Source organism: Polypterus senegalus, chromosome 1 (genome assembly GCF_016835505.1).
Source record: "Polypterus senegalus isolate Bchr_013 chromosome 1, ASM1683550v1, whole genome shotgun sequence".
Lineage (NCBI taxonomy): Eukaryota > Metazoa > Chordata > Cladistia > Polypteriformes > Polypteridae > Polypterus > Polypterus senegalus.
In genome coordinates this window covers 80825737-80851272 of record NC_053154.1, presented here as the reverse complement: position 1 = coordinate 80851272, position 25536 = coordinate 80825737, and the positions used below count along the sequence as shown (strand labels likewise).

General features: G+C 38.1%; 1 protein-coding gene across 4 annotated transcripts in view; it reads right to left on the bottom strand.

The window, feature by feature from the left end:
* Window positions 1-25536, bottom strand: part of ubap2l (ubiquitin associated protein 2-like) — a 230061-nt gene that overhangs the window by 11469 nt on the left and 193056 nt on the right. For 3 of the 4 annotated variants that reach the window (XM_039751895.1, XM_039751904.1, XM_039751913.1), the window contains 3 exons: window positions 6845-6994; window positions 5289-5356; window positions 1431-1625 (listed from right to left, as the gene is read on the bottom strand). In XM_039751895.1, coding sequence (XP_039607829.1) covers window positions 1431-1625; window positions 5289-5356; window positions 6845-6994 — 413 coding nt within the window. The remainder of the gene's footprint in view (window positions 1-1430; window positions 1626-5288; window positions 5357-6844; window positions 6995-25536) is intronic. The other variant, XM_039751923.1, reaches the window with a different exon arrangement.

Genomic DNA, 25536 nt, shown 5'->3' with positions numbered 1-25536 from the left:
AAAAAGAAAAGCACCCCTGTAGTATATGGTCAAAGATTAAAGGAAAAAAAAAAATACAACATTCTGAATCTCATCCCACTAATCTGAGATGAGATTTTCATGTGAGATCATTATTGAAACTGGTTGCATTGATGTTTGAGAATTAGCATATACCTTTAAATACCTAGGCAGGTGAACCCAGGTACTTCCCAGGTCACATGTGTGAAAGTGGCTATTGAGATTAGATCACTTCATACGCTCACAGAATGTCTTTGTAGTTCTACCGTGACAACTTTTTTAAATGCATAAAACTTTTAAAATAAGTGATTATGAAAGCATTACTATTTAAAAAAAATGAAACAGAAGACAATATAAAACTTGTTATTAATTGATAATGCAATACAAATTTACAAAAAGAACCAGTATAATAAGGCCAAGATTACTGGAGGGTTCAAATCGCCAGTAGCAAAAAGTACAATTTTAGGTAAATGCATATTCACATTTTTTTTTAGTACACAATGACATAAATTAAACTTAACTAGATTCTGCTTTGTCTCAAGGAGTAAATAACCCAAAAGTTATTATGCTTTATGACCAATACACAATATTTTACCTCAAAAATTAAGCAATTTAAAACATAAGTCATGAATTTGGCAAACTGATGCATGAGTGAATGCATACAACAAATCTCCCAGACTAAAAAAGAATAAATTCTGGGAAAAAAATAGTAGTATGGAGAAAATTCAGAAGGAAACTCACAACTTTAGTATCCAAATCATATCCACACTCCTGAAGCTATGAAGCTGCAATGCTAATTACTGTGCCGTCATGCTGCTGAATAAGGAGGAAAATAGGAATTTTTTTTATGACATGTGCTCTAAGTTCACAAACCAAGGCATCAAATGTGAAGGTTTACTGTAGCAAAAAATTAAACTTGATGTAGGAGTTCAATGAAATAATACTGATCATAGTCCCAGAGAATTCTGAAATGCTGCAAGTTCAAACATCCACATATGAATTTTACTGTACTTTTTACATGTCGCAAACTTGAACCTTACAGACTAAGAACTGGCAGAAATTTGGCTGGATGTTGCTACAAATATCAGTAAAGATGATAAAAACAAAGCACAGAAATCAATGAAAATGAACAAAGGCAAAAAATAAAAGCGCAAATGCTCTCTCTTCAAATAACATGCAAATAAAACATACAAAGCTAAACAAAACATTTGTGTACAAACATTTGAAAATAAAATATAAATGCCAATAAAAAAAAAACAGACATTTAAGCTGTGTCTGCAAAGATTCATTCCAAGTATTATGACAAGCAAAAACCAAGGTTATGGGAGGAATCGGGGAGAAAAACTCTAGTCAGATTAAAATAATGAAAAATTCTAGAAGTACTTTGTCAATGTCCAATCACTTAAAAAGCGAAGAAGTGAAAAAAATGTTACCTGTCCATCAGGCTGAAGGTGAGCATGAAGCATCTGGGAGTGTGGCTGCTGATGTGTTGCCAGAATGTGCATGAATGGGGCAGGGGGGTACCCAGCGGGTGTTGCAGGGTTCATGTGTCCCCCACTGCCAAGAGCTGATGGCAAATTAAATGAAGCTGCTGGCGTGCCTGCATGAAAACCCTGCTTGTCAAAAGACTGCAGGAACAAAGGAAAAAAAATTACAAAATGTTGCCAAATTGTAAAGTACTAAAATCTACAAATAGAAATAGAAAAAGAAGGAAAAGAAGAGTAATGTGGCTGTATGGGGTTTGGAAAGAAAGAACACATTACATTGTAATCCAAATTAAAACTTAAGCTATACATTTCTATTTATATAAAAAGACATCAATGACAAGTACATCTAAAAATGTTAACAAAAATGCTACCTCTTAAAACTAACTACAGTGCATCCGGAAAGTATTCACAGAGCATCACTTTTTCCACATTTTATGTTACAGCCTTATTCCCAAATGGATTAAATTCATTTTTTTCCTCAGAATTCTACACACAACACCCCATAATGACAACGTGAAAAAAGTTTACTTGAGGGTTTATTAAAAATAAAAAAACTGAGAAATCACATGTAAAAGTATTCACAGCCTTTGCTCAATACTTTGTTGATGCACCTTTGGCAGCAATTACAGCCTCAAGTCTTTTTGAATATGATGCCACAAGCTTGGCACACCTATTCTTGGCCAATTTTGCCCATTCCTCTATGCAGCACCTCTCAAACTCCATCAGGGTGGATGGGAAACGTCGGTGCACAGCCATTTTAAGATCTCTCCAGAGATGTTCAATCGGATTCAAGTCTGGACTCTGGCTGGGCCACTCAAGGACATTCAGAGTTGTCCTGAAGCCACTCCTTTGATATCTTGGCTGTGTGCTTAGGGTCGTTGTCCTGCTGAAAGATGAACAGTCTGAGGTCAAGAGTGCTCTGGAGCAGGTTTTCATCCAGGATGTCTTTGTAAATTGCTGCAGTCATCTTTCCTTTTATCCTGACTAGTCTCCCAGTTCCTGCCGCTGAAAAACATACCCTCAGCATGATGCTGCCACCACCATGCTTCACTGTAGGGATGGTATTGGCCTGGTGATGAGCGGTGCATAGTTTCCTCCAAATGTGACGCCTGGCATTCACACCAAAGAGTTCAATCTTTGTCTCATCAGACCAGAGGATTTTGTTTCTCATGGTCAGAGTCCTTCAGGTGCCTTTTGGCAAACTCCAGGCAGGCTGCCATGTGCCTTTTACTAAAGGAGTGGCTTCCATCTGGCCACTCTACCATAAAGACCTGATTGGTGGATTGCTGCAGAGATGGTTGTCCTTCTGGAAAGTTCTCCTCTCTCCACAGAGGACCTCTGGAGCTTTGACAGAGTGACCATCGGGTTCTTGGTCACCTCCCTGACTAAGGCCCTTCTCCCCTGATCACTCAGTTTAGATGGCCGGCCAGCTCTAGGAAGAGTCCTGGTGGTTTCAAACTTCTTCCACTTACGGATGATGGAGGCCACTGTGCTCATTGGGACCTTCAAAGCAGCAGAAATTTTTCTGTAACCTTCTCCAGATTTGTGCCTCGAGACAATCCTGTCTCGGAGGTCTACAGACAATTCCTTTGACTTCATGCTTGGTTTGTGCTCTGAAATGAACTGTCAACTGTGGGACCTTATATAGACAGGTGTGTGCCTTTCCAAATCATGTCTAATCAACTGAATTTACCACAGGTGGACTCCAATTAAGCTGCAGAAACATCTCAAGGATGATCAGGAGAAACAGGATGTACCTGAGCTCAATTTTGAGCTTCATGGCAAAGGCTGTGAATACTTATGTACATGTGCTTTTTCAGTTTTTTTTTATTTTTAATAAATTTGCAAAAATCTCAAGTAAACTTTTTTCACGTTATCATTATTTGGTGTTGTGTGTAGAATTTTGAGGAAAAAAATGAATTTAATCCATTTTGGAATAAAGCTGCAACATAAAATGTGGAAAAAGTGATGCGCTGTGAATACTTTCTGGATGCACTGTATATCACCAATATCATTATATCAAATTCCCCAGCAAGTAAAATAAAATCTTTCAGTGTATATAGTATACAGTGGTGTGAAAAACTATTTGCCCCCTTCCTGATTTCTTATTCTTTTGCATGTTTGTCACACAAAATGTTTCTGATCATCAAACACATTTAACCATTAGTCAAATATAACAAAAATAAACACAAAATGCAGTTTTTAAATGATGGTTTTTATTATTTAGGGAGAAAAAAAATCCAAACCTACATGGCCCTGTGCGAAAAAGTAATTTCCCCCTGAACCTAATAACTGGTTGGGCCACCCTCAGCATCAGTAACTGCAATCAAGCGTTTGCGATAACTTGCAATGAGTCTTTTACAGCGCTCTGGAGGAATTTAGGCTCACTCATCATTGCAGAATTGTTGTAATTCAGCTTTGAGGGATTTCTAGCATGAACCACCTTTTTAAGGTCTACCATATTATCTCAATTGGATTCAGGTCAGGACTTTGACTAGGCCACTCCAAAGTCTTCATTTTGTTTTTCTTCAGCCATTCAGAGGTGGATTTGCTGGTGTGTTTTGGGTCATTGTCCTGTTGCAGCACCCAAGATCGCTTCAGCTTGAGTTGACGAACAGATGGCCGGACATTCTCCTTCAGGATTTTTTGGTAGACAGTAGAGTTAATGGTTCCATCTATCACAGCAAGCCTTCCAGGTCCTGAAGCAGCAAAACAACCCCAGACCATCACACTACCACCACCATATTTTACTGTTGGTATGATGTTCTTTTTCTGAAATGCTGTGTTCCTTTTACGCCAGATGTAATGGGACATTTGCTTTCCAAAAAGTTCAACTTTTGTCTCATCAGTCCACAAGGTATTTTCCCAAAAGTCTTGGCAATCATTGAGATGTTTCTTAGCAAAACTGAGACGAGCCCTAATGTTCGTTTTGCTTAACAGTGGTTTGCGTCTTGGAAATCTGCCATGCAGGCCGTTTTTTCCCAGTCTCTTTCTTATGGTGGAGTCATGAACACTGACCTTAATTGAGGCAAGTGAGGCCTGCAGTTCTTTAGACGTTGTCCTGGGGTCTTTTATGACTTCTCAGATGAGTCGTCTCTGCGCTCTTGGGGTAATTTTGGTTGGCTGGCCACTCCTGGGAAGGTTCAACCCCTGTTCCATGTTTTTGCCATTTGTGGATAATGGCTCTCACTGTGGTTCGCTGGAGTCCCAAAGCTTTAGAAATGGCTTTATAACCTTTACCAGACTGATAGATCTCAATTACTTCTGTTCTCGTTTGTTCCTGAATTTCTTTGGATCTTGGCATGATGTCTAGCTTTTGAGGTGCTTTTGGTCTACTTCTCTGTGTCAGGCAGCTCCTATTTAAGTGATTACTTGATTGAAACAGGAGTGGCAGTAATCAGGCCTGGGGGTGGCTACGGAAATTGAACTCAGGTGTGATACACCACAGTTAGGTTATTTTTTAACAAGGGGGCAATTACTTTTTCACACAGGGCCATGTAGGTTTGGATTATTTTTCTCCCTAAATAATAAAAACCATCATTTAAAAACTGCATTTTGTGTTTACTTGTGTTATATTTGACTAATGGTTAAATTTCCCCTTTGGATTAATAAAGTATCTATCTATGTGTTTGATGATCAGAAACATTTTGTGTGAAAAACATGCAAAAGAATAAGAAATCAGGAAGGGGGCAAATAGTTTTTCACACCACTGTATATAAGTAAAAAGGCACTTTGTCCTGTATTGTGAGCATGTACATATGGGTACAGAATAATTTTGTTTATTTAAAAACATTCAATCCCTACCTGCGTTTTTGTGTAAACAGAGCCTGAGATGTCTGGAACTCCTGTGTTGCTAGATGTTACTGAAACTCCTGGAAAATGACAAGGTAGTCAGCCATGAAGGTCCAAAGAGCTACCAAAAACAAATTAACTCTTGGCACTGCTTTAAGTGTCTTCTAAACTGAATAAGAAAAACATTTAAATGGACTTGTCTGAAAGCAAGGGACTCCCAAAGAATATACAAATTCTCACTTTAACAATGACCTTTCAAGATCAGCAATGAGCTTCCAATCTTTACATATCGTAGTGCATCACTGAAACCGTACTAGGCACGCATTTCTTTCAAAAACTCATACTTATTTTGCAGGTAAAGACTTAAAAAAGCAAATGTTCTGAAAAATTATACCAACTTTGCTTTTGAATGATCTGAACTTGAACATTCAGCAGATAAGGAATTGTACAAAGAGTAATTATCAATCAAGAGGCAAAATAATGAATTATATACTTGGACCAATGCTACATTTACTAGGCTAGGAGACAGAGAGAAAATTTGAGATTCCAAGTGGGTAATTTCACTTGAAAACCCTTCAAAATGATACCTCCCAGTGGAACAATCTGAACAACACATGCTATCCAAAATAAGCTAAGTTGTCTCACCTCATAAAACAATAGGGTCATTCAGAAATGGCATTTTTGTGGATGTGTTGGTATTTGAAGCAATGTGATAACATGCTTAATTCACTTAGCTTGATGTTTATCTTTTTTGTTTTAAACTAATCTGATTAGGTCTAGTAGCAAATCAAAAAGTGAACATTTCTCCCAATAAGAAATTCACGTGAACCATCACAAATGGTAACTATTAAAAGTTCCCCTGCAAGTGAATGCACCACGTTCAATTTGCCAGGTCTAAGTGATAAAACAAGGCTGGTTTGTTATCCGTTTCATTTGCATCGTAATAAGAATGAAAATTTAAAATAAAAAATTTTACATTATCCTTCACTGTTAAAAAGGAATACTTAATAAAAAGCAGCCAACCACCACATTGTAAAATGTAGCAAATGAAACAGTTTTAGTATAAAAATTCCCAATCACATAAAACAGCACGTCTTGAAAGTACTGATGACATAGGCGATCGAGGATTATAAAACATAATCCACAAGACTAGTGATCCAACAAATTACATGGCGTCTCAGTCTCCTGCCTTAATCAAGAACCAGTGCAAACTTGACATTACGAAAATGGGCATGACTTGGAATAATGTCAGAACGTCATTTTAACTTTATGTTTATATAGTTGCAGTAAACTAACTTCCTCTTCAATAAACTGGGTAAGGCTTTTGAAAATATATACTGTATGTACATACATATACATACATATAAATGTGTATCTTCTTTCGGCTGCTCCCATTAGGTATATAAAAAATAAAAGATGAAAGGGAAGAATGCAAAGCCATAAAAGTAAAAGAAAAGATATGCATAGGCAAGGATATGCAGGGGAAAAAAACTGCCACAGCAGAAAAGAGTGTAAAGAAGATGAAAGGGAGCATCAAGATGGAATGGATGAGAGCAGAAGGCACTTACCGGCACCTGGCCCGGTGACAGAAGTGGCAGCAGCAGGCTTGCTTTGTGCAGAAGCAGCGGCAGCGGCGGCAGCAGCAGCAGCGACAGCAGCGCTATATCCACCCTTACAGAAATCCCCCGTGCTGGGACCCTGGCTCAAGTCCTCATAGCCTGGAAACAGACAGATAGCCAAAGCCCTGAGCATTAGAGAGGAGGGGGTGGGGTGGGAAAGTATGAAAAGCAAGGGAGGTGTACAATGTGTAGAGAAGGACAGGCAAATGGAAGCAGGTTGAGGAGAAGGGGACTACTAACAGAAAAGGCCAGCCACAAGCAAAACACGAAGTCCAATGCCACCTCTGCCCAAAAAAGAAAGCCAGTGAAAGTTGTTGTGGGGAAAGACACCAGGCAAAGTTAAACTTCTCTTACAAGCTGATGTGGGATTTGAGCTTTGTGTCCTTACTACTATGGAGCCCACTGCAGGTTATTACTTCCTTTACTTAAGCCAAACAGCACCTACCACTAAGAGCTATTAAAAAGTCTGATGAATTTTAATGAAGTATTAATGATGAAAGCTGCCAACAAAATATTGTTCTTAAACTAAAATTGCAAGAATCTCCCTGCCCCCGCCACCCCAAAGTTAACTTTGTCATTAAGACATTTCAATTGGCAATGTCAACATTGAAATCCTTTCAAATCAGATTTTATCCATTTTTTATATCCAATTTCAATCTTAGAGAAATAAGGCAGCAAATACAGGTCATTTATCAGTCTACTGAATATACAGTGCCCTCCACAATTATTGGCACCACTGGTTAAGATGTGTTCTCAGGCTTCTAATAAATTATTCCCCCTCCCCAAAAAAAGGCTCACAAAACCAAAAAGAGAAACATCCAACCTTTAATTGAAGTACATTTATTCAATGGGAAAAAAGCCCACATTAATATTACATATATATATATATTTTTTTTTTACAAGAAATCATGTGTGCCACAATTATTAGCAACCCTGCTGTTATTTCATACAACCCCTTCTGCCAACAAGACAACACTTAATCTTCTCCTGAAACATTTCACAAGGTTGGAGAATACAGAGATAGGGATTTTTGACCATTCCTCTTTGCACAATCTTTCTAGATTGTCTAGAGTCCTGGGTCCACTCTTATACACTCTCCTCTTCAGCTCACCCCACAGGTTTTCAATGGGGTTGAGGTCTGGAAACTGAGATGGCCATGGGAGCTTGAATTTGTGTCTGCTGAGCCATTTTTGTGCAGATTTTGCCATGTGTGTAGGGTCACTATCCTGCTGGAAGGCCCAATGACGACCCATCTTCAGCTTTCTGGCAGAGGCCACTGGATTCTGATTTAAAATGTCCTGGTATTTCAAGTTCTTGATGTCATGCACCCTAACAAGGTTCCCAGGGCCTTTGGAAGAGAAACAGCCCCATCACAAATCCTACACCATACTTGGTGGGCAGGAGGTGTTTTTCTGCATACTCATTCTTGGATTCATGCTAGACTCACTTAGAATGTTTGTTGCCATAAAGCTCAATTTTAGTCTCATCTGACCAAAGCACACGGTCTAAGTTGAAGCCCCAGTACAGTTTAGCAAACTCCAGACATTTACGTTTGTGATCGTAGGTGAGAAAAGGCTTTTTTCCTTGCACGTCTCCGAAACAGATTGTTGGCATAGAGATAGCATCTATGGCTGTCATGGAGACTTTGTGATCCCAAGATACCACTCTTTGGTGCAGATATCCAACAGTGAGCTTTCCAGAATTTTTTACTTCTCTTACCCTCCTCCTCACGGTGCATGGTGGCAAGGTAAACTTGGGTCCTCGTTCAGCCTTGTTTGTCACTATTCCTCGTTTTACACCACTTTATTATTCCTCCGAGTGTAGATACAGGCAGATTTAGGCGAGTATCTATTTTCTTGTAGCCATTACCCGACTTATGAAGGTCGAGACACATCTGCCTTACTTGAACGGCATGTTCTCTTTTCTTTCCCATGTTGAAGAGTGGCTAAGAGCAACAGGGCTCTGTCACATCATGTTTATAGCCCAGGGACACAGGAAGTCATTAATTACTAATTAAAAGTTCCAATTTACTCTGATCAACTTTTAAAAACTAAACTAGAAATTACAAAAAGGCTTCAATGACATTTTATAGGAATTGTTAGGGGTGCCAATAATTGTGACACACATGATTTCATGTAAAGTAATGTATTCCTTAATGTGGGATTTTTTCCCAATGAATAAATGTACTTCAATTACAAGGTTGGATTTTTCTCTTTTTTAGTTTGTGAGTTTATATTTTTGAGGGAAAAAAAAATTAGAAGCCTAAGAACACATCTTAACCAGGGGTGCCAATAATTGTGGAGGGTGCTCTACCTGATCCAACTTTGGAAATCATAGAAATGCAGATAATCCTGGAAGCAGTGGGCACAGATGGAGGGTCTGACTGACCCTGGCACATCCATTATACTGGACAATCATATACACAATAAAAATAATTTAAATCAAACATAAAAAAAAAGTTAATTACTGGCCACACAAAGTGTCATAAAAACCACCAGATTTCTTTACTTCAGTTTGGAGCTTAAAAAAAAAAAAGTATATATTACTGCATAACTCCAAACTACCATTGACTAAAAATTTAGGAATGGCACATTCAGCAGATCTTAAAGCCACAAGCCTTTTAGTTATCACTACACATTTGCCCAGCTGTCAATTGATTGCTCATTTTAGAAGTCAGCAGTTTTCATCTAATGATGCATTTAATTGAATGACCAGAGGTCTGGGCTTGGAATTTGTTGCTTTTAAGCCACTCCATGAAAGCTTTGGCAACTACTTTCAAGTTTCATGTCATAGTATAGGGTGGCGCATGAAAAACCAAACCGTCTCCGACCAGCTGGCTGGAGCTATTATACAAGGGGGTATCGTCACGACCGTGGAGCCTTGTTGTTGTGACGTGGTCAGCAGCCCCAACTGTGCATTAGTAAGGAAGCTGTGAGCCAGTGGGTGCAGACGTGCATGAAAGAGATCCGGAAGATGTACTCTCTGCAACAGGGGATTGGAATAGCGGCGGTGTTTGTGTCTACCGGTTCTTTTAAAGAAACACGGTACATTTTCGCACAGAAGTTTCCTGCTGTAAACCTACCAGCAAAGAGCAGTACTCATGAGCTAGTGAAGAAGTGTCGTAAGACTGGGTCAGTTGCAAACTGCAAAAAGAATTGGGCCCCCGTCTGTTCGTACACCTGTGGTAGTAGCAGATATTCAGGAATGGATGGCCAGAAGCCCTAGGGAAATCGACACGTAAATTGGCACAACAAGTGAATGTTTCGCACAGGTCTTGTCAATGTGTTGCGCTCACTACAAATGAAGCCGTACAGATTGACTTGTGTCCAAGGACTGAAGGACGATGACAAGGAAAAATACATGTATTATATTGCACGTGGCTCCTTCAAACAATTGCAATTAGATTTTTGTATTGCCTAGCTTACATTTCGTGTCGAGTTGGAGATGATTTGGTTTTTTGTGCTCCACCCGATACTTTTAGTTCCGTTTACTGCTCTGTTTTAACAAGACAAAAACAGTGGGATATTCAGACTCCCTTCTTACACCTGGCAACAAGATAATTAGAGAAAAATCCACTCAAGGAAACAAATGGCGGATCATGGAATAGTCAAGCCAAAGTCCAGATCTTAACAGCTTAAGCAGCGCTAAGGGTGAAGAGGAACTTCAAACTCTGGGGGGCAACAGTTAAATTAGTACTGTAACAAAAAGTGGGAAAGTGGTAAAACTAGTTACTTAAATTAGGGGGTTTAGTTTTGACCTCCCACAACAGGCAAATGCATTTATGATATTTTGATGAATACATGATTTAAATATTTAAGTTTTTTGTTGAACTGGATCTCCACTTTTTCTATTTATATTACTGAAATAAATATGTAGAACCTGTAAAAGTGCCAGAACACATGCGTGTCTCTATGGGTTTTACTGCACATACTTTTTCACAGCAATATACTGTTCAGTAGGGATGTCACAAAACCAGAACTTTGACATGCATAACAGAAACTTTACAATGCTCAATATCTTTCAATACCACGCCTAAAACAGAAATCCCATTCAATGCCTTATTAAACTACCTCCATTTATTGAAGTGAATGATATTGTGCCTTTTTATGTAATATAAAATATTTAAGTACTAAGTATACTAACAGCTTAAAATACTGGATCATCCAAAGAGTAGTTACCCAGCTATTAAAGTTATATATGTATTCATAAATAATTTGTGAATTTCCCCTTGGGGTTTAATAAAGTATCTATCTATAAATATTAAAACACAATGCAGGGCTTCAATTAATGTTCAGCAGAAATGGGAATGCTCCAAATGCAACAACAAATGAGATATATAATCGTGAGGGGATATAGATTTATAACCTAACACGCAATAACGGACTAAATTATTTCTTGGCATGTGTACATTCTAAATTATTTTCTGTTCATTTACTTAATTCTGCTTAAAATCCATGTTAAATACAAAAATGTAATTATACATGTACTGTTGAATTGGTTAATTCCAAGATAATTCTGGATATTTCCATTTCAACAAGTCGGTTAAAGCTGTTTTTGTAACATGTTTTTAAAGTCTGGTTTATCAGTGAGCCAAACATTTGCAATTTTAAGATTTAATCTGCATCTTTAGCTGGTTAAAAAATATAACTAAAAGAGTAATATTTAATGGATGAGTCAAACTAGTTCAATTTCAAATGTCAGAAACTCATACTGCTTTAATTTCACAAATCTGTTTTTTTTTTTTTAAATAACATTTGTCCCAACATTAAAACTTCCTGTTTATTTCTCCAGTAAAGCAGCCTTTGCTTTGCTGTTTTCAAAGTTACTTGCATTAGTGATTAGACTTTATTGCTTATTCCTGTGTACAAATCCAGAATCTGAAAAACTACTTGGGCTATTATTACCTGTACTCAAATGTATTACTGTAAGACAGTATTACATTCTTCAACATACCATTCAAATATGTAATGTGTGCTTTTACTTAGGAGTTACACTAATGAACATTAGTTTGCCTTCAAAAGCCAAAAAAAAATTCAGGATTTGCAGATTTGTACATGAAGTATGTTGTTTTGCTTGTCTATTGAGTTGTATGTTAGTGATTACAGGTGTCTGTTAATCTAGTACACATTTTGTTAATGGGGAACAAGCCAAAATAGCCACTTTGTCTTACCACAGTGTTTTCTTGCTAGACATGTTTGTGCTGCCAGTCATCCCATATCCCACAGTCCTACATGCATTACTATGGAATGCGTATGAGGTGCCCAAACTCTCTTGCCACCCACCCCAAGCACTACCCTAAACTCTACACACTGGTTAAAAAATGGATGGATGCTTGGGCTGGTGGAGATTTGCATAAGTGCTCATTACAATCAGGGAATGAAAGTGAAGTCTCCATTCTTCAGGAATGTAAAGGGTACTGCATTACAAAACCTATTGATGCAGCAATTTTTTCATCTGCTCTTACAAATGCGTTACAAATTGTGATTAGTTATGTCACATTAAAACTGCGCACAAATTTCTAAACTAATTCCATCATACAATAAAAGTGGCAATAATGCTAGGCTGTCTGTGTGTTTTGATTTTTAAATTTTTTTTTTTTTTAAGCAAGTATAATTCCTGCACCTGAAACTGTCCAGTGTGAACACAATGCATTTCCCAGGAAACTCTTCTGCTTTTTTTCTCTTTTTGGCATGTGTTGATGTTGTGCTGTGTCATTACCACAGCAAGCCATTTTTAGATGAAGTTTTTACTTAAGTTATCATCACCTTGTAATATTGTATTTTCCTGAGTAATATGTTCTGCTTGCAGCCATGCACGATACTATAAAAAAAGTTGGTAGTTATGCTTTTGGAACTTTGGCACTGAATTAGTACCAGAATATTGGATTATGACATTCCCGATTCCTTAAAGCTGAAACATTTTGAATGTGAAAAGAACTACCTTCAAGAGAAACATTAAGTAATATTTAATGATGTTATGAATAATACATTTTGCTTTTTTGTATCCCCCAACATCTATCAAGTTTCAAGTCACGGACTGCTATCCTAACATACTCCTGTAAAATGTTTTGATATAATTCTGCACTCACTGTTTTCTCGAACAAGCTGTTCGTGGTCAAGGACAGCCATGTTTCACAACTTGAATAACTTTTTAGTACTGGTGTGTAGTGCTCTCTTTCCAAACTCGCGTGTTTCAACCTTCTTTGAAAGTGATCAACTTTTGCCTCAGCTGTCCACTTAACATGGTCTCCGGTGTGCTGCAAATTTGAATAGTGTAACAATATTTTTTTGGCAATCAGTGGTTTTCTCTGTGATGATCTTCCACAAACACTATTCTTGTTCAACGTTGTTTCTATAGTAGATACATTTTAAAAAACAAAAAGTTCCTTCCAATTACCCAAAAGCTTTCAAACCTGCTTTAGTACTTTCACATTGCATTGCTGTGATCTTTGCAAGTTGCTTACTCCTATAGAGTACTGAATTTCCTTGGAAATTTGTTTTACTGTGAGCTAATAAACATTAAAAAGTTTAGAAATACTTTTGCAACTATTTTCAGCTTTAGGCATCTGTACCAATTTAAGTTATTTATAATTTCTTTTCACTTGATCACCGTTTACATGAACAGGTTTTACCTGAAAACATGAGACAAAGCAGCACTTTGACAATTTCAGAAAGTGAAAGTTCAATCTTTTGTTAATGTCTGTCTGTAAAAACATGCTTGAGGAGGGACACCAGAAAACAGAGAAACCAATCTGTACAGGGAGGTGCCAGTCGCAGAATATCAGAAGTATTTGAAATGGCAAGTCTGCATATTTCTCTGAAAGATCAAAAATCAAATTATTAAGATACAAAACACAATCCCCTTCTAAATCCCCTGTCATTACTATTATCACCTTGCTACAGGAGACTGAACATGCCTTGTGTAATGGTACATTTATCTTGCTGGACGTCTCCACCAGAGTGTGGATGAAATTGAACCTGGCCAGTAATGATGTTTAGGTAAGCCTTGCCATTCAGACATTCTTCTGTGGAGATACTGTAACAGGGACCCTATTGTGTAGCGGAACATATTCCTTATATCACTGCACTACCAGCACCAGCAGCCTGTAATATCAACACCAAACAGAATGGATTATGTTGTGCCCACTAAATGTCCTGTTATTTGTGCAGACACTGGCATGTGATATTGTGTCTGAAGGGTTACAATAGGCAGATGCCAATTCCAATAAGTGCTGCACACTTACATGATTTTTGCACACAAATGGTGAATTCAGATGTGATTTGCAGCCTATTTGTGTGGGTAATTCTTGATATTCCACATTTGTCCACTCTGATCCACAAGCAGATTTCACACACAACTGTAGTTTTGGGTAAATCCTTAAAATAGCTGTGCATGTGCCCAATGCTGATAGATGTTAAGGAGATGCTAGGACTGACAAACCTAGAGAAAACTATCATATCAAATCCAAAATCAATAATGTATGAATGCCAACTTATGTTAGGAATGTTGGTCTGCCTGATTTATACCATTTAAATCAGAATCTGTGTAAAGGTGAGGGAGGGATTGTCAAAGTTGTACTTTCAGAGTTCACCACTGTTTTCAACACCAGACACCACTTTATCTGCTGAGGGCAAGCTGCTTCTGTGAAATAAATGTACAACTGTGTTTTGAAGGGATTTTTTTTTCCTAGCTTGGATGAAGACCTTAGTCATTTTTCAAAATCCGTTGAAAGTCCACTCTTTATAAACATGAGAATAATTTCTGTATTGTAATAAAGCAAGACTTTAAATTTAATACTTAAGTTTGAGACTAATTCACTGTCAAGAACTTTAGCATAGTTTTTTGGGGAAATGTAGGAATATGAGGGCATTGACCATTCTGCTAGGCTTTCGTGACACACCAGGGGCTTAATGCATAACAACGTGCACAGAATTCACACCAAAACATGGCGTACGGACAAAAGCGGAAATGTTCATATGCACAAAAAAAATCCACATACACAAATCTGTGCAAACGGCAACTTCCACATTCTTCCGCACCATAAATCCTGATCAGCCTGAAAAGTAATGCACGTGCCCGCTGCCACTCCCTAACTCCTCCTAGAATTACCCCTATTTGAATATGCAAATCAATATAAATAGACCTTAAGGTCAGCGTTCTGTGAAAAGGCAATGGCAAAAGAACTGGGATGGGACAGAAAATTAATTCTAATACACCACTAATTATTCTCATGGTTTTGCTAAGAAGGGGCAAAGGGTGGGAAGGCGTTAGAATGTCTGCAGTACCTACCACTTTTATGCTCTCCAAAACCTAGTGTAGCCACCACTATGCCAATTGCAGTAAAATTCATCAGTTAAAAAGGTGAATAAATCAATGATCTAACTGCTATAAATGAATCACCTTGCAGAGTTATCCACTCTGATGAAATTCTGAAAATGTAACCTACCTACCAAGAAAATGCTGATTTTCAGCTTTTGCACAGGTATATAAATCATTTTGTTTATGGCTTTTTCATAATTGTAATTAGGTTAGAACTCTCTCTCTCTCTCTTTCTTAGGACAGAAAGCTGATGTGGACAATGGCAGATGGTGAGCGTTGTCAAAGAACTCCAGACCCTTGAGAACCAGATTCAGAAACTCTTGTTAAGATGGAGGCATCTGAGGAAACTGAAACGACGTGAGATACCGACAGTCAGAGATTAAGGCGAATTTCCCAGCACTTATTAATGCCACGAAGGAGAGGACCCTGGCTGTGAGAATCTTCAACTTGGGTCCCTTACCTCTGGTGGCTAGAAGATCAGATGAGTACTACAATTGTCTGCTGGCATTAAACATCTGGTTGAAAGGGTTCTTCAAGAGTGAAAAAACATTGGGTTCGTGGAAAACTGGGATCTCTTCTGCGAGAAGCCACATTTCTTCAGGCTGGATGGTCTGTATTGCAATAAGATTCCGTGCCCAGGTCCTCTCCGAAAACATCTGTAAGGTAATTCGTCTCTCTTATGTACTTTTAATCCTCATAATGCCTTGCTTGCTAGGACATAACTCTGTAGAAAACTCTTCCTCAAATGTGCACTGTATCAATATTTTAATAACCAACCTCAGTTCATGTAAAAAATCCAGACAGTACGGCATAAATGTAAATAATTATTACCATTTCACCTCTAGATGTGCACTTTAAAAGTATAAAAACAGACTATAGATTAAATAATAAATCTCCACAAAGCGGAACACACACAAATAAATTACCATTTCGAACAGCCACAACACTCTGACAATTCAGTTCTGCTCTTCCAAGACCTTAAATATGGCCTTATTAAATGTTAGTGCATTAACCAATAACACGCTTTTCATCAACAGTCTTATTAGGGATAGGAAAATTGACTTTATTACATTAAGTGAAACATGGCTTAGCTCTGATGGTGCGGCTGTATTAATCGAATGTGCAACTCCGAATTACAGCTTTACTCGTGCAGTTCATGCGGTGGTTTAGCAAATACTTAATTGAGTCAGCTAAAGTGTAAAGATGTGAGCTTTGATATGTTTGAGTCTTTTGAATATCTTGCCATTGCTATTCAAGAAGTTTGTCAGTCTCTAGTACTGTCCGTGTATAGACATCCTAAATATGAGACTTTGAGTAATTACTTACTCAACTTAGTGTCAAGTATAATGATTAACTATGACAGGTTCCTAATTGTTGGCTACTTTTGCTTTCAGGTCACACTGATCATCGATATGAAAATTAAAGAATTTATGAACGTTTGTCAGTCAACACACAAAGGGGGTTTGCACACAGAAGTGTACTGTTGAAAAATGCTTCTTTGAATCATTTGCTGCTTCAGAGTGTACAAATATCTTAAGCAACCAGACCGTTTGTAGTGCTTAATGTAAATAGTAAGGTGGTAAATTTTAATGTTAAAGTTACAGTTGGCGCTGTCATAGTTGCTCCTGAAAAAACAGTTAAAACCACCTCCAGATCCAAAGAGTGTCTGATTTAAAGAAAACATGCTGGAGAGCGGAGTGTAAATGGAGAAAAACTAAACTGATTGTCCACTATGAAATAATGAAGGCTAAAATAACAAAATACAACAACATGGTCTGTCTTGAGAGGTGGCGTTACTTCTCTAAAATTATAAACAATGCTGGTAATCCAAGAGTTTTCTCTCTATTGATCATTTGCTAAACCCAGGTGACTCAATGGAATGCATCCAAAAAACTTCCAATTAAACTTGAGGCTTATGCTATATTGTTTTAATCACAAATGTGATTTGCTCACACAATATCAGAAATAATATAGTACACCACCCCCCCCCCTAAAAAATACTGATCCTATTACACCCAGATATTTCATTTTAAGCAAATACATTTTTCACCAGAATAGATTTTTTTAATGAGAATAACCTCTCAACTGCGACCCTCCATCTGTGTCCTTGACCCAATACCAAAAAGTTATTTCAAAGTATCCAGCATGCTAATTGATGGTATTCTTGACATAGTAAATTCATCACTAGATATCGGGGACTTCCAATACTGTTTTAAAACTGCTGTTAAACCCCTGCTCAAGAAAAATAATCAACTTCATTGTTTTTGAAAATCTCAGACCTATTTCTAACATGCCTTTCTGAAGAAAAATCCTAGAAAAAGCAGTCATTATGCAGCTTAATGATCACTCAAATAAACATTCCGTTTTTAATAAGTTTCACTCAGGTTTTAGAACAAACAAAAGTATAGAAACTGCACTCATTAAAGTAGCAAATGACTTGCAGGTAAATGCAGACAGAAGCTGTTTATCTGTTCTCATCCTCCAAGATCAGAGTGCCACATTTGATACCACTGATCACAAGATTCTTATAAATTGTCTTAGTAGAGTGAATCTCTCTTGGTAATGTCTTACATTGGTTTGAGTCTTACTTAACACATAGAAAATTAGTTGTGGTAATTATACTTCCCAGACACAGTGTTCTACAAGGATCTATCCTGGGTACAATGTTCTTTTTGATTTACATGCTTCCATTAGGCCAGATTATCTCAAGGCATAATGTGAGCTGCCACAGCTATGCTGATGACACACAACTGTATTTATCAATAGCACCTGATGACCCCGACTCTCTTGGTTCACTAACCCAATGTCTTACTTATGTTTCTGAATGGATGAGTAGTGATTTTCTCAAACTAAATAATGTGAAAACAGAAATCTTAGTGATTGGGAAAAATGGATATAATGAGGATATTAGAAAAAAAACTTAATCCATTAGGTTTAAAAGACAAGACAGAGGTAAAGAAGAGTAATTATTGAATTATAAATCACATTAGATCAGATCTTCATAAATATAGCAAAAACTTGATCCCTTATAACTTTACACGTTGCTGAAAAATTAGTTCACACATTTGTTTTTAGTTTACTAGATTACTGTAATGCACTACTCTCTTCATCTGGCTTCTGCAGTAAGTGGTTGGCAGAGCAGATCATCATTTTCCACATGTTCCTGTCTTGTCCTGCTGATACCCATCTGTCTCAAATTCTCCACCGACTCCACCCTGCCTGCACTCTTTTTCACCTCTCTTCCACAATCCCCATTACTCTGTAAAGTTGATCCCAAGTATTTAAACTCATCCACCTTCGCCAACTCTACTCCCTGCATCACCATTCCACTGACTTTCCTCTCATTCACACACATGTATTCTGTCTTGTTTCTACTGACCTTCATTCTTCTCCTCTCTAGAGCAAATCTCCACCTATCCAGGGTCTCCTCAACCTGCTCCCTACTCTAGCTACAGATAATGTCATCAACAAACATCACAGTCCAAGGGGACTTCTGTCTAAATTCATCTGTCAACCTGTCCATCAACATTGCAAATAAGAGCTCAGAGCTGATCCCTGATGTAATCCCACATCCATAATGAATGCAACTGTCAACTCCTACCACAGACCTCACCCACTGTCACACTTCCGTCGTACATATCCTGTAGACCTCTTACATACTTCTCTGCCAATCCAGACTTCCTCATATAATACCACAACTCCTCTTAAGGCACCTGGTCATATACTTTCTCCAGGTCTACAAAGAAACTGCAACTCCTTCTGGCCTTCTCCATCAACACCCTCAGAGCAAACATCACCCCTGTGGTGCTTTTTCCTTGCATGAAACCATACTGCTTGCTCACTAATCATCACCTCCCTTCCTAAACTAGCTTCCACTATTCTTTCCCATAACTTAATGCTGTGGCTCATCAATTTTATCCCCCTGTAGTTACTATAGCTCGGCACAATCACCTTATTCTTAAAAATCATTACCAGTATACTACTGCTCTACTCTTCAGGCATCCTCTCACTTTCCCCGAATCCATTGAACAAGCTGGCTAAAATCTCAAATGTCACCTCTCCTAAACACCTCCATGCTTCCACAGGTATGTCATCTGGACTAATGGCCTTTCCATTCTTCATCCTCTTCATAGCTGTCCTTACTTCCTCCTTGCTAATCCACTGTATTTCCTGATTCACTATCTCCACATCATCCAACCTTCTCTCTCATTCTCTTCATCAGTCACTCGAAGTACTCCTTCCATCATCTCAACACACCCTCCTCGCTTGTGAGTATGTTTCCATCTTTACCCTTTATGACCCTAATCGGCTACACATCTTTCCCAGCTCGGTGTGGTATAAGCGGGTCCACAGCTCAAATTTGAATGGCTAGATTTTTAATAATTGCCGCACTCAAGGCTTAAACAGGGGGTGTGGTAGTGTGGCTAGAGCGGTTCCTGGGCACATCCGTAATTGATACCAGGAGCTGCTTAATCGCCACATCTGATCCACGTCCCCGTAATATACAGCAGAAGCGCAAGGTGGATAGGGGAGTCAGGAAAAATGGAAAGAACAGGAATGAAGGTTAAGGGAGAAGGCAGCAGGAAGGAGAAAGCCGGTGCATGAGCAAGTGAAAGCAGGCTCGTTGAAGGTTGAAAGCAGATGGTAGGAAAGCCCTGGAGGAGTGTTTGGCTAACTCTCTAGCTCATCAGTGACATTACTGACAGTGTCAGGATCAAGAGCTCCCCAGAAGTCTAGATGGGAGCATGGAGTAGAAACCGCATCATCACACTCGGTCCCTCTGTCTAGCCAGTACAGGTCCTTTTCTCCCTCAGTGTCCAACCTCTCATACAACTCTGGATGACACCAAAGAGGAAAAAAAAAAAAAAGACAATTGATTCCAACTAGTGTAGAATGCAACCACCAAAATCTAAACTAGGAAAAGAAAATCCGAGCACATCTCTCCAGTTTTTACATGACTACACTGGTTACCTATGCCATTTAGAATGAACTTTAAATACTGCTCATGGTTTACAAAGCCTAAATCTCACTCCATCCTATATTTCGGAAAGCCTCTCACCTTACACTCCAAATCGTACCCTTAGATCTTCAAATGAGTGTCTGCTTATAATTCCAAAAGTAAGCATAAAAGTGGTGAGACAGCCTTCAGTTACGCACCTAAAATCTAAAATAATTTACCGATAGAAATTCGCCTGTCTAATAAGGTGGAGCACTTATAAAAAAAAAAAAAAACTGCTAAAAACCCATTATTTTAATACGACTTTCTTATAGCTTTCATTTTAGTGTAACCCCGATATTCTGTACATGCATTTAACTATCGTTTTTATCATGACTCCGCAATCCGTACTAAACCCCACTTTCTTTGCTGCTGTTCTTCCGATTTTCTGTGGTGCCGATTTGTGCCAACACCACCTGATCAAGGCACCGTGCAGCTGCTACACTGATGGATCGAAGGCCAGATGCCCAAATGACCATCATCTAATTCTTTCACGTGAAGCCCGAAAATCATGAGGACTGATTTAGATAATTTATGTTAGGTAGAATGCCCAGTGGGGGTTAGATGGTCTCATGGCCTTGGAACCCCTGCAGATTTGTTTTCCGCCTGCACTCAAGTTTTTTTGCTATATAAATAAATGTTCTTTTCAAATTGTCAATACTTTATGCAAAACAACCTGCTCACTTAAGCAGGATTTAGGAGCTGTAAAACTTTATATTGTAAAGCTTTCCCTGTAATTAATGTTTAGGTTCTGCATTTGCTAATGAGGCATTGACCTCTAATACTGGTCAAAAGTTTTTCAGTTTTTCCAGTTTGTCTTCAAATGTAAATCAGCTGAAATGCAATGAATAGCCTAAAATGAAGAAAAGGTAAGCATTAAACGGCCAGATGTTTAGGTTAATGAAAACTTGAAAAAAGGGACCTTCTTCACGGAACAACCAATAGGTTACAACTTACAGATGATCTATAAAAATCTGCTTTAAATCAGAGTTGGAACAGACTGTTATTACACCCTCCTAAGTACTACTTGGACAGTATTACATTGTTTAAAGTTGTAAATTCCAATGATAATAGCAAGAAAACTGCAGTTAAGAAATGAAAGGAGAAGCGTAGGCATTTAATTTAAAGAAATCAAAAAAAGAAAAAAATCCAAGTGTCAGTGAGAAAAGTGTCCTATGCAATCCAAAAGTAATTGGAAACTGGAAGAAACTCTGATAGGAAGAGATCTGGCAGACACAAAGTCACAACCTAATCAGAAGACAAGTTTGAGACTCACTAGCTTGCATGACAGGTGCTAACAGCATGGTCAAAAAAATCAAGTCCAAGTTTCTACTGTGAAGAGGAGACGGTGTTGCAGATTTGACAGGGTGAGTGGCCTTCTTCAAAGGGCAAAATAAAGGAAGGCTTGCCTGGGCCATGAAATACCAGCTGTGGACTACTGCGGACTGAAATAGTCTTTTGGACTGATGATTTAAAATCTTCAGTTCATCATGCAGGGGGTTTATATCATCTTAACTGGTGAAAGGATTGTTCATCGGTGTGTAACACCAACTGATGATCTAGGGTTCTTTTGCTGGAGGCAGAGCTGGTGACTTGCACAGAGTGACTGGCATTTTGTATCAAAAGAGTTACCACAGCATTTTATAGCCACATGCAATACCTTCTGGCCTGCATCTATAGGTCAGGGCCTCAACCTACAGCAAGGCAATGACCAAAAACATACCTACAGGCTGTCAGAACTACATTAAAAGAACAAGAAGGTACACTTCAAAACATGGACTGGCCAGCACAGTTTCCAAACTTTAACCCATTGAGTTAGTTTGGGATGAACTGGCCAGAAAGGTGAAAGAAAAGTAACCTACAAGTGCAATACATTTGTAGGAGCTTCTGCAATACTGTCGGGATTATCTTTCCATTATAGAAAAAATGCCATGTGTGTGTTTGGCTGCTATAACAGCAAAAGGTGGCTACTTTGATGAATTAAAAAAAAAAAACTGAATGAAATTTTGTAAATTTAATGAATCCTTGTCTTTTTTTATTTTCCATTGTTTACTTGTTCTGTGCCTTGATTTCATGATACATTTAAAATATTAAACTGCATGCATTTCCATAAAAACTGAAAAGACTGGGGTGTTCTAAAACTTTTGACCAGTAAAGTATGTAGAACAAAGTGGGCACTGCATGTTTTGCTAGGTTTTAGTGGTACACAAGGCCTGATAAGACAGTACATTTAACAGGGATGCAGAAATCCAGCTGAACATTCCCATCCTCCACCTGCACTCCTGAGTAAATAGCTAAATTGCAGCTCATACCAATATCAGCCCTATACTTGATTATTGAAGTATAAATCAGAATTGAGCCGACACATCTGCGGAGACTCCTTCAGACAAGGAGCCTAAAGGGACATTAATTTTTAGGCTTATAACTGAACCCTACCACCGGTATGTGATGTACAGAATAATGACCCTATAAGTAGTTACTGGTTCCATAACTGGAAATCACTCGAGATTAAAACCTTCCTTCAAAGCTAGCTACATTCATTTCTACATTCTCTTTGGGGAGCCAAATAAATGCACTCTTTGGGGGAGTTGAAGCTGACAATCTGTTCTCTTTGTGATGAGAAACCACCAATACTCGGCAGAGGATAGGCCTCAAATTTTCTTTGGCCAGGAAGCTCCATAGAAACTTAGGAGAGAGATGCTCTAAACTAGTTCCAAGATCCACTCTGTCAAGCCAAACTCTGTGCCAATAACTGAGCTCTTTCTGAGAAGCATTACTTCAAGAAAACCTCAGAACCTACACTCTTGTTCAAGAAAGAATAATGCTTTTCGTTATGAAGTTGCAGTGGGCCCAGCAAAGAGTTTGAAAGAAAGCCAAAAAAGGCAGCATCACAGCACATCATAGACAAAAGACCATGTGAGAAAAGACTAAGAGTGCACTCAAATGCTAGAAGAGCTCTCCACTTGAAACTGGAGCAACAACTCCACAAAACATGGGACATCTTAAAGACTGAAAACTTCTGTATCTGTTCTAAGATTATGTATTACTCTAAATTGCTAGTATACAGCTGTACCTCTTCTGTGTTATGATTACCGGTGTTGCATCTTGTCTTCTATGTCAGTCAATCAATCAATAATAAATAAATATTTTCTCCTATTTTAATGTAGAAAATGTTTGGTATTTAGTTTTGATCAATAAGGTCTAAAAGCACCATACAGAAAACATTTTCACAAAATGCAGGCTAATAGTACTGTTCAAAATCAAAGATCAGCACAGTGCAACCTTCCTGGGGTATGTGATATGGGGTTTTGTGATTATGTGAGGTTAAACATAGCTGCAGAAGACATGCCCTCACCCAACTCAGTTACAGCAGAAAAACGGCAGCAGCAGAAACAGGACAGTTGTGTTCTGTAATGATCCTGCCAAACCAAATCTGGAAAAAAGCAGCTAATTTTTCAGAACATTTGTTGAAGAAAAAAAAAAAAATTCATATAAACAAATTAATTCCACTGCAGTATTGTGCTTTTCCACTGGCAGGTAAATGGCTAGTCTCTAATCTATGTTGGCCCAAAGCAAATTAAAATACATAACTGTAAATATCCACACAGGAAAAAATCTTTTTAAAAGGGTGCCATTCATAGAACAAAACACAGTCAAATACCATGACAAGCTGCCAGAATAGAGCTGGGCAAATGATCTAAAAATATCCTGAAACTAATTTGAAACAAAAATAATTAACTTTTATCTTTATTAATGTACAAATCCTGGGGCTTAGAAGTAATAACTGGCCAGAAGGCTATCAGAATCAAGATTTAGTTAAGTCATTGTGATGCAATACAGTGACACAAGGGTTAGTTCCGCAGCACCACAATTCCAAAATCCTGGAAGATAATAATGACAGACACTTCCTTTGTGGAGTTTGCAAGTTCTCCGTGTTTCCATGGTTCTCCCCTCAGATTCTCTAATTTTTCACAATAACCAAAGGATAAAGCATTAGGTTAACCAGCAACTTCAAAATGGATAGAATGTGAGAGTACAAGTATGCTCGGTGATCAACTGCCATCCTTCCTAGGGTTGGTTCCAACCTTCTGAGCAATGATTCTTGGACAGAATTGGCTTTGTGTGAAAACTAATTGGATATTGGTTGTGCATGCTTCATATTATGAACACTGAATTGAAAAGGCATACATGGAAAGAAAGCCAGAAACCAGCTTCTGCTGTCAAAAAAGAACTAAACTGTCCTTCATAACTTTGCCAGAGAATACCTGTACAAATCTGAAGTGGCCAGGACTTGCCAGGCACTATTTAATCCTTCCCAACTAGCAGAATTCTTGGCAGAAGTAATGGGCAAAATACCTCAAGACTGAGGCCAGGGACTAAATAATGGCTTTAGGAGACATTTACATCCTATTATTGCTGCCAATGGAAATTCCACAGGCTATAGACTTCAGGGATTTTTGCATACAAGATAAAAAAAAAAATGACGGCACCAAAATTTCAGTAAATGTATTTACATGCCCAGAAAAAAAAAACAAAAAAACTGGGGAACAGACATTTACCTCTGGTAGCAAAACTTCTAAAATGCTGGTATCATACACTTTTAAAATGTGGCTTTATGAGTACCTGCATACCATGCAACTCTAGTTTGGAGTTAACACTAGCAATTTGTAAAACCTTGATTTTTTCCATGTTAGTATAGCCTGTCCTTTCACCCCAGGAACATTTAAATTCTAAACTTTAGGTGATGTTTCAATTTAAGCAGTTCATAGCCAATATACTTTGCTGGAGAATCAGGTGGTGTAAAGCTCTTAAGTTTACCAAAATCTATATTTCAGTACTTTTGTCAGATATCAATACAGAAGGGGATAATGATGTTTGATCTTTTGTGAATTAAGAGGTGCATGAACTTACACTTCTCATTCGTTATTTGCAAAAGGAGGAGCGAGATCATGGGGCTGTGAAAATGTATTTGCCCCTTCCTAATATCCTATATTGTTGTCTGTCACTGTGAACAGTTTAAAATATTTAGACAAATTTTAATATTAGATAATGGGAGCTAGAACCAACAAAATGTCATTTCTAAATCTTCAACTTATTCTAAGATGGCACCTGTGTTTGGTTTCGCCACAGAACATCTCCCATTCTTTATCATGTTTTTGTCTGTACTGTTCTAATATTTTTGCTTAACTGCAACCTTTAAAACTGAAAATCACAGGAAGCATTTACTTGATATTATTGCTGCTAAAAAGGTGCAGCAAACAAGTGTTAAAGCTAGAGAGGAAATTATTTGTTCACATGAGCATCAGGGATGTTAAGTAACTTTCTT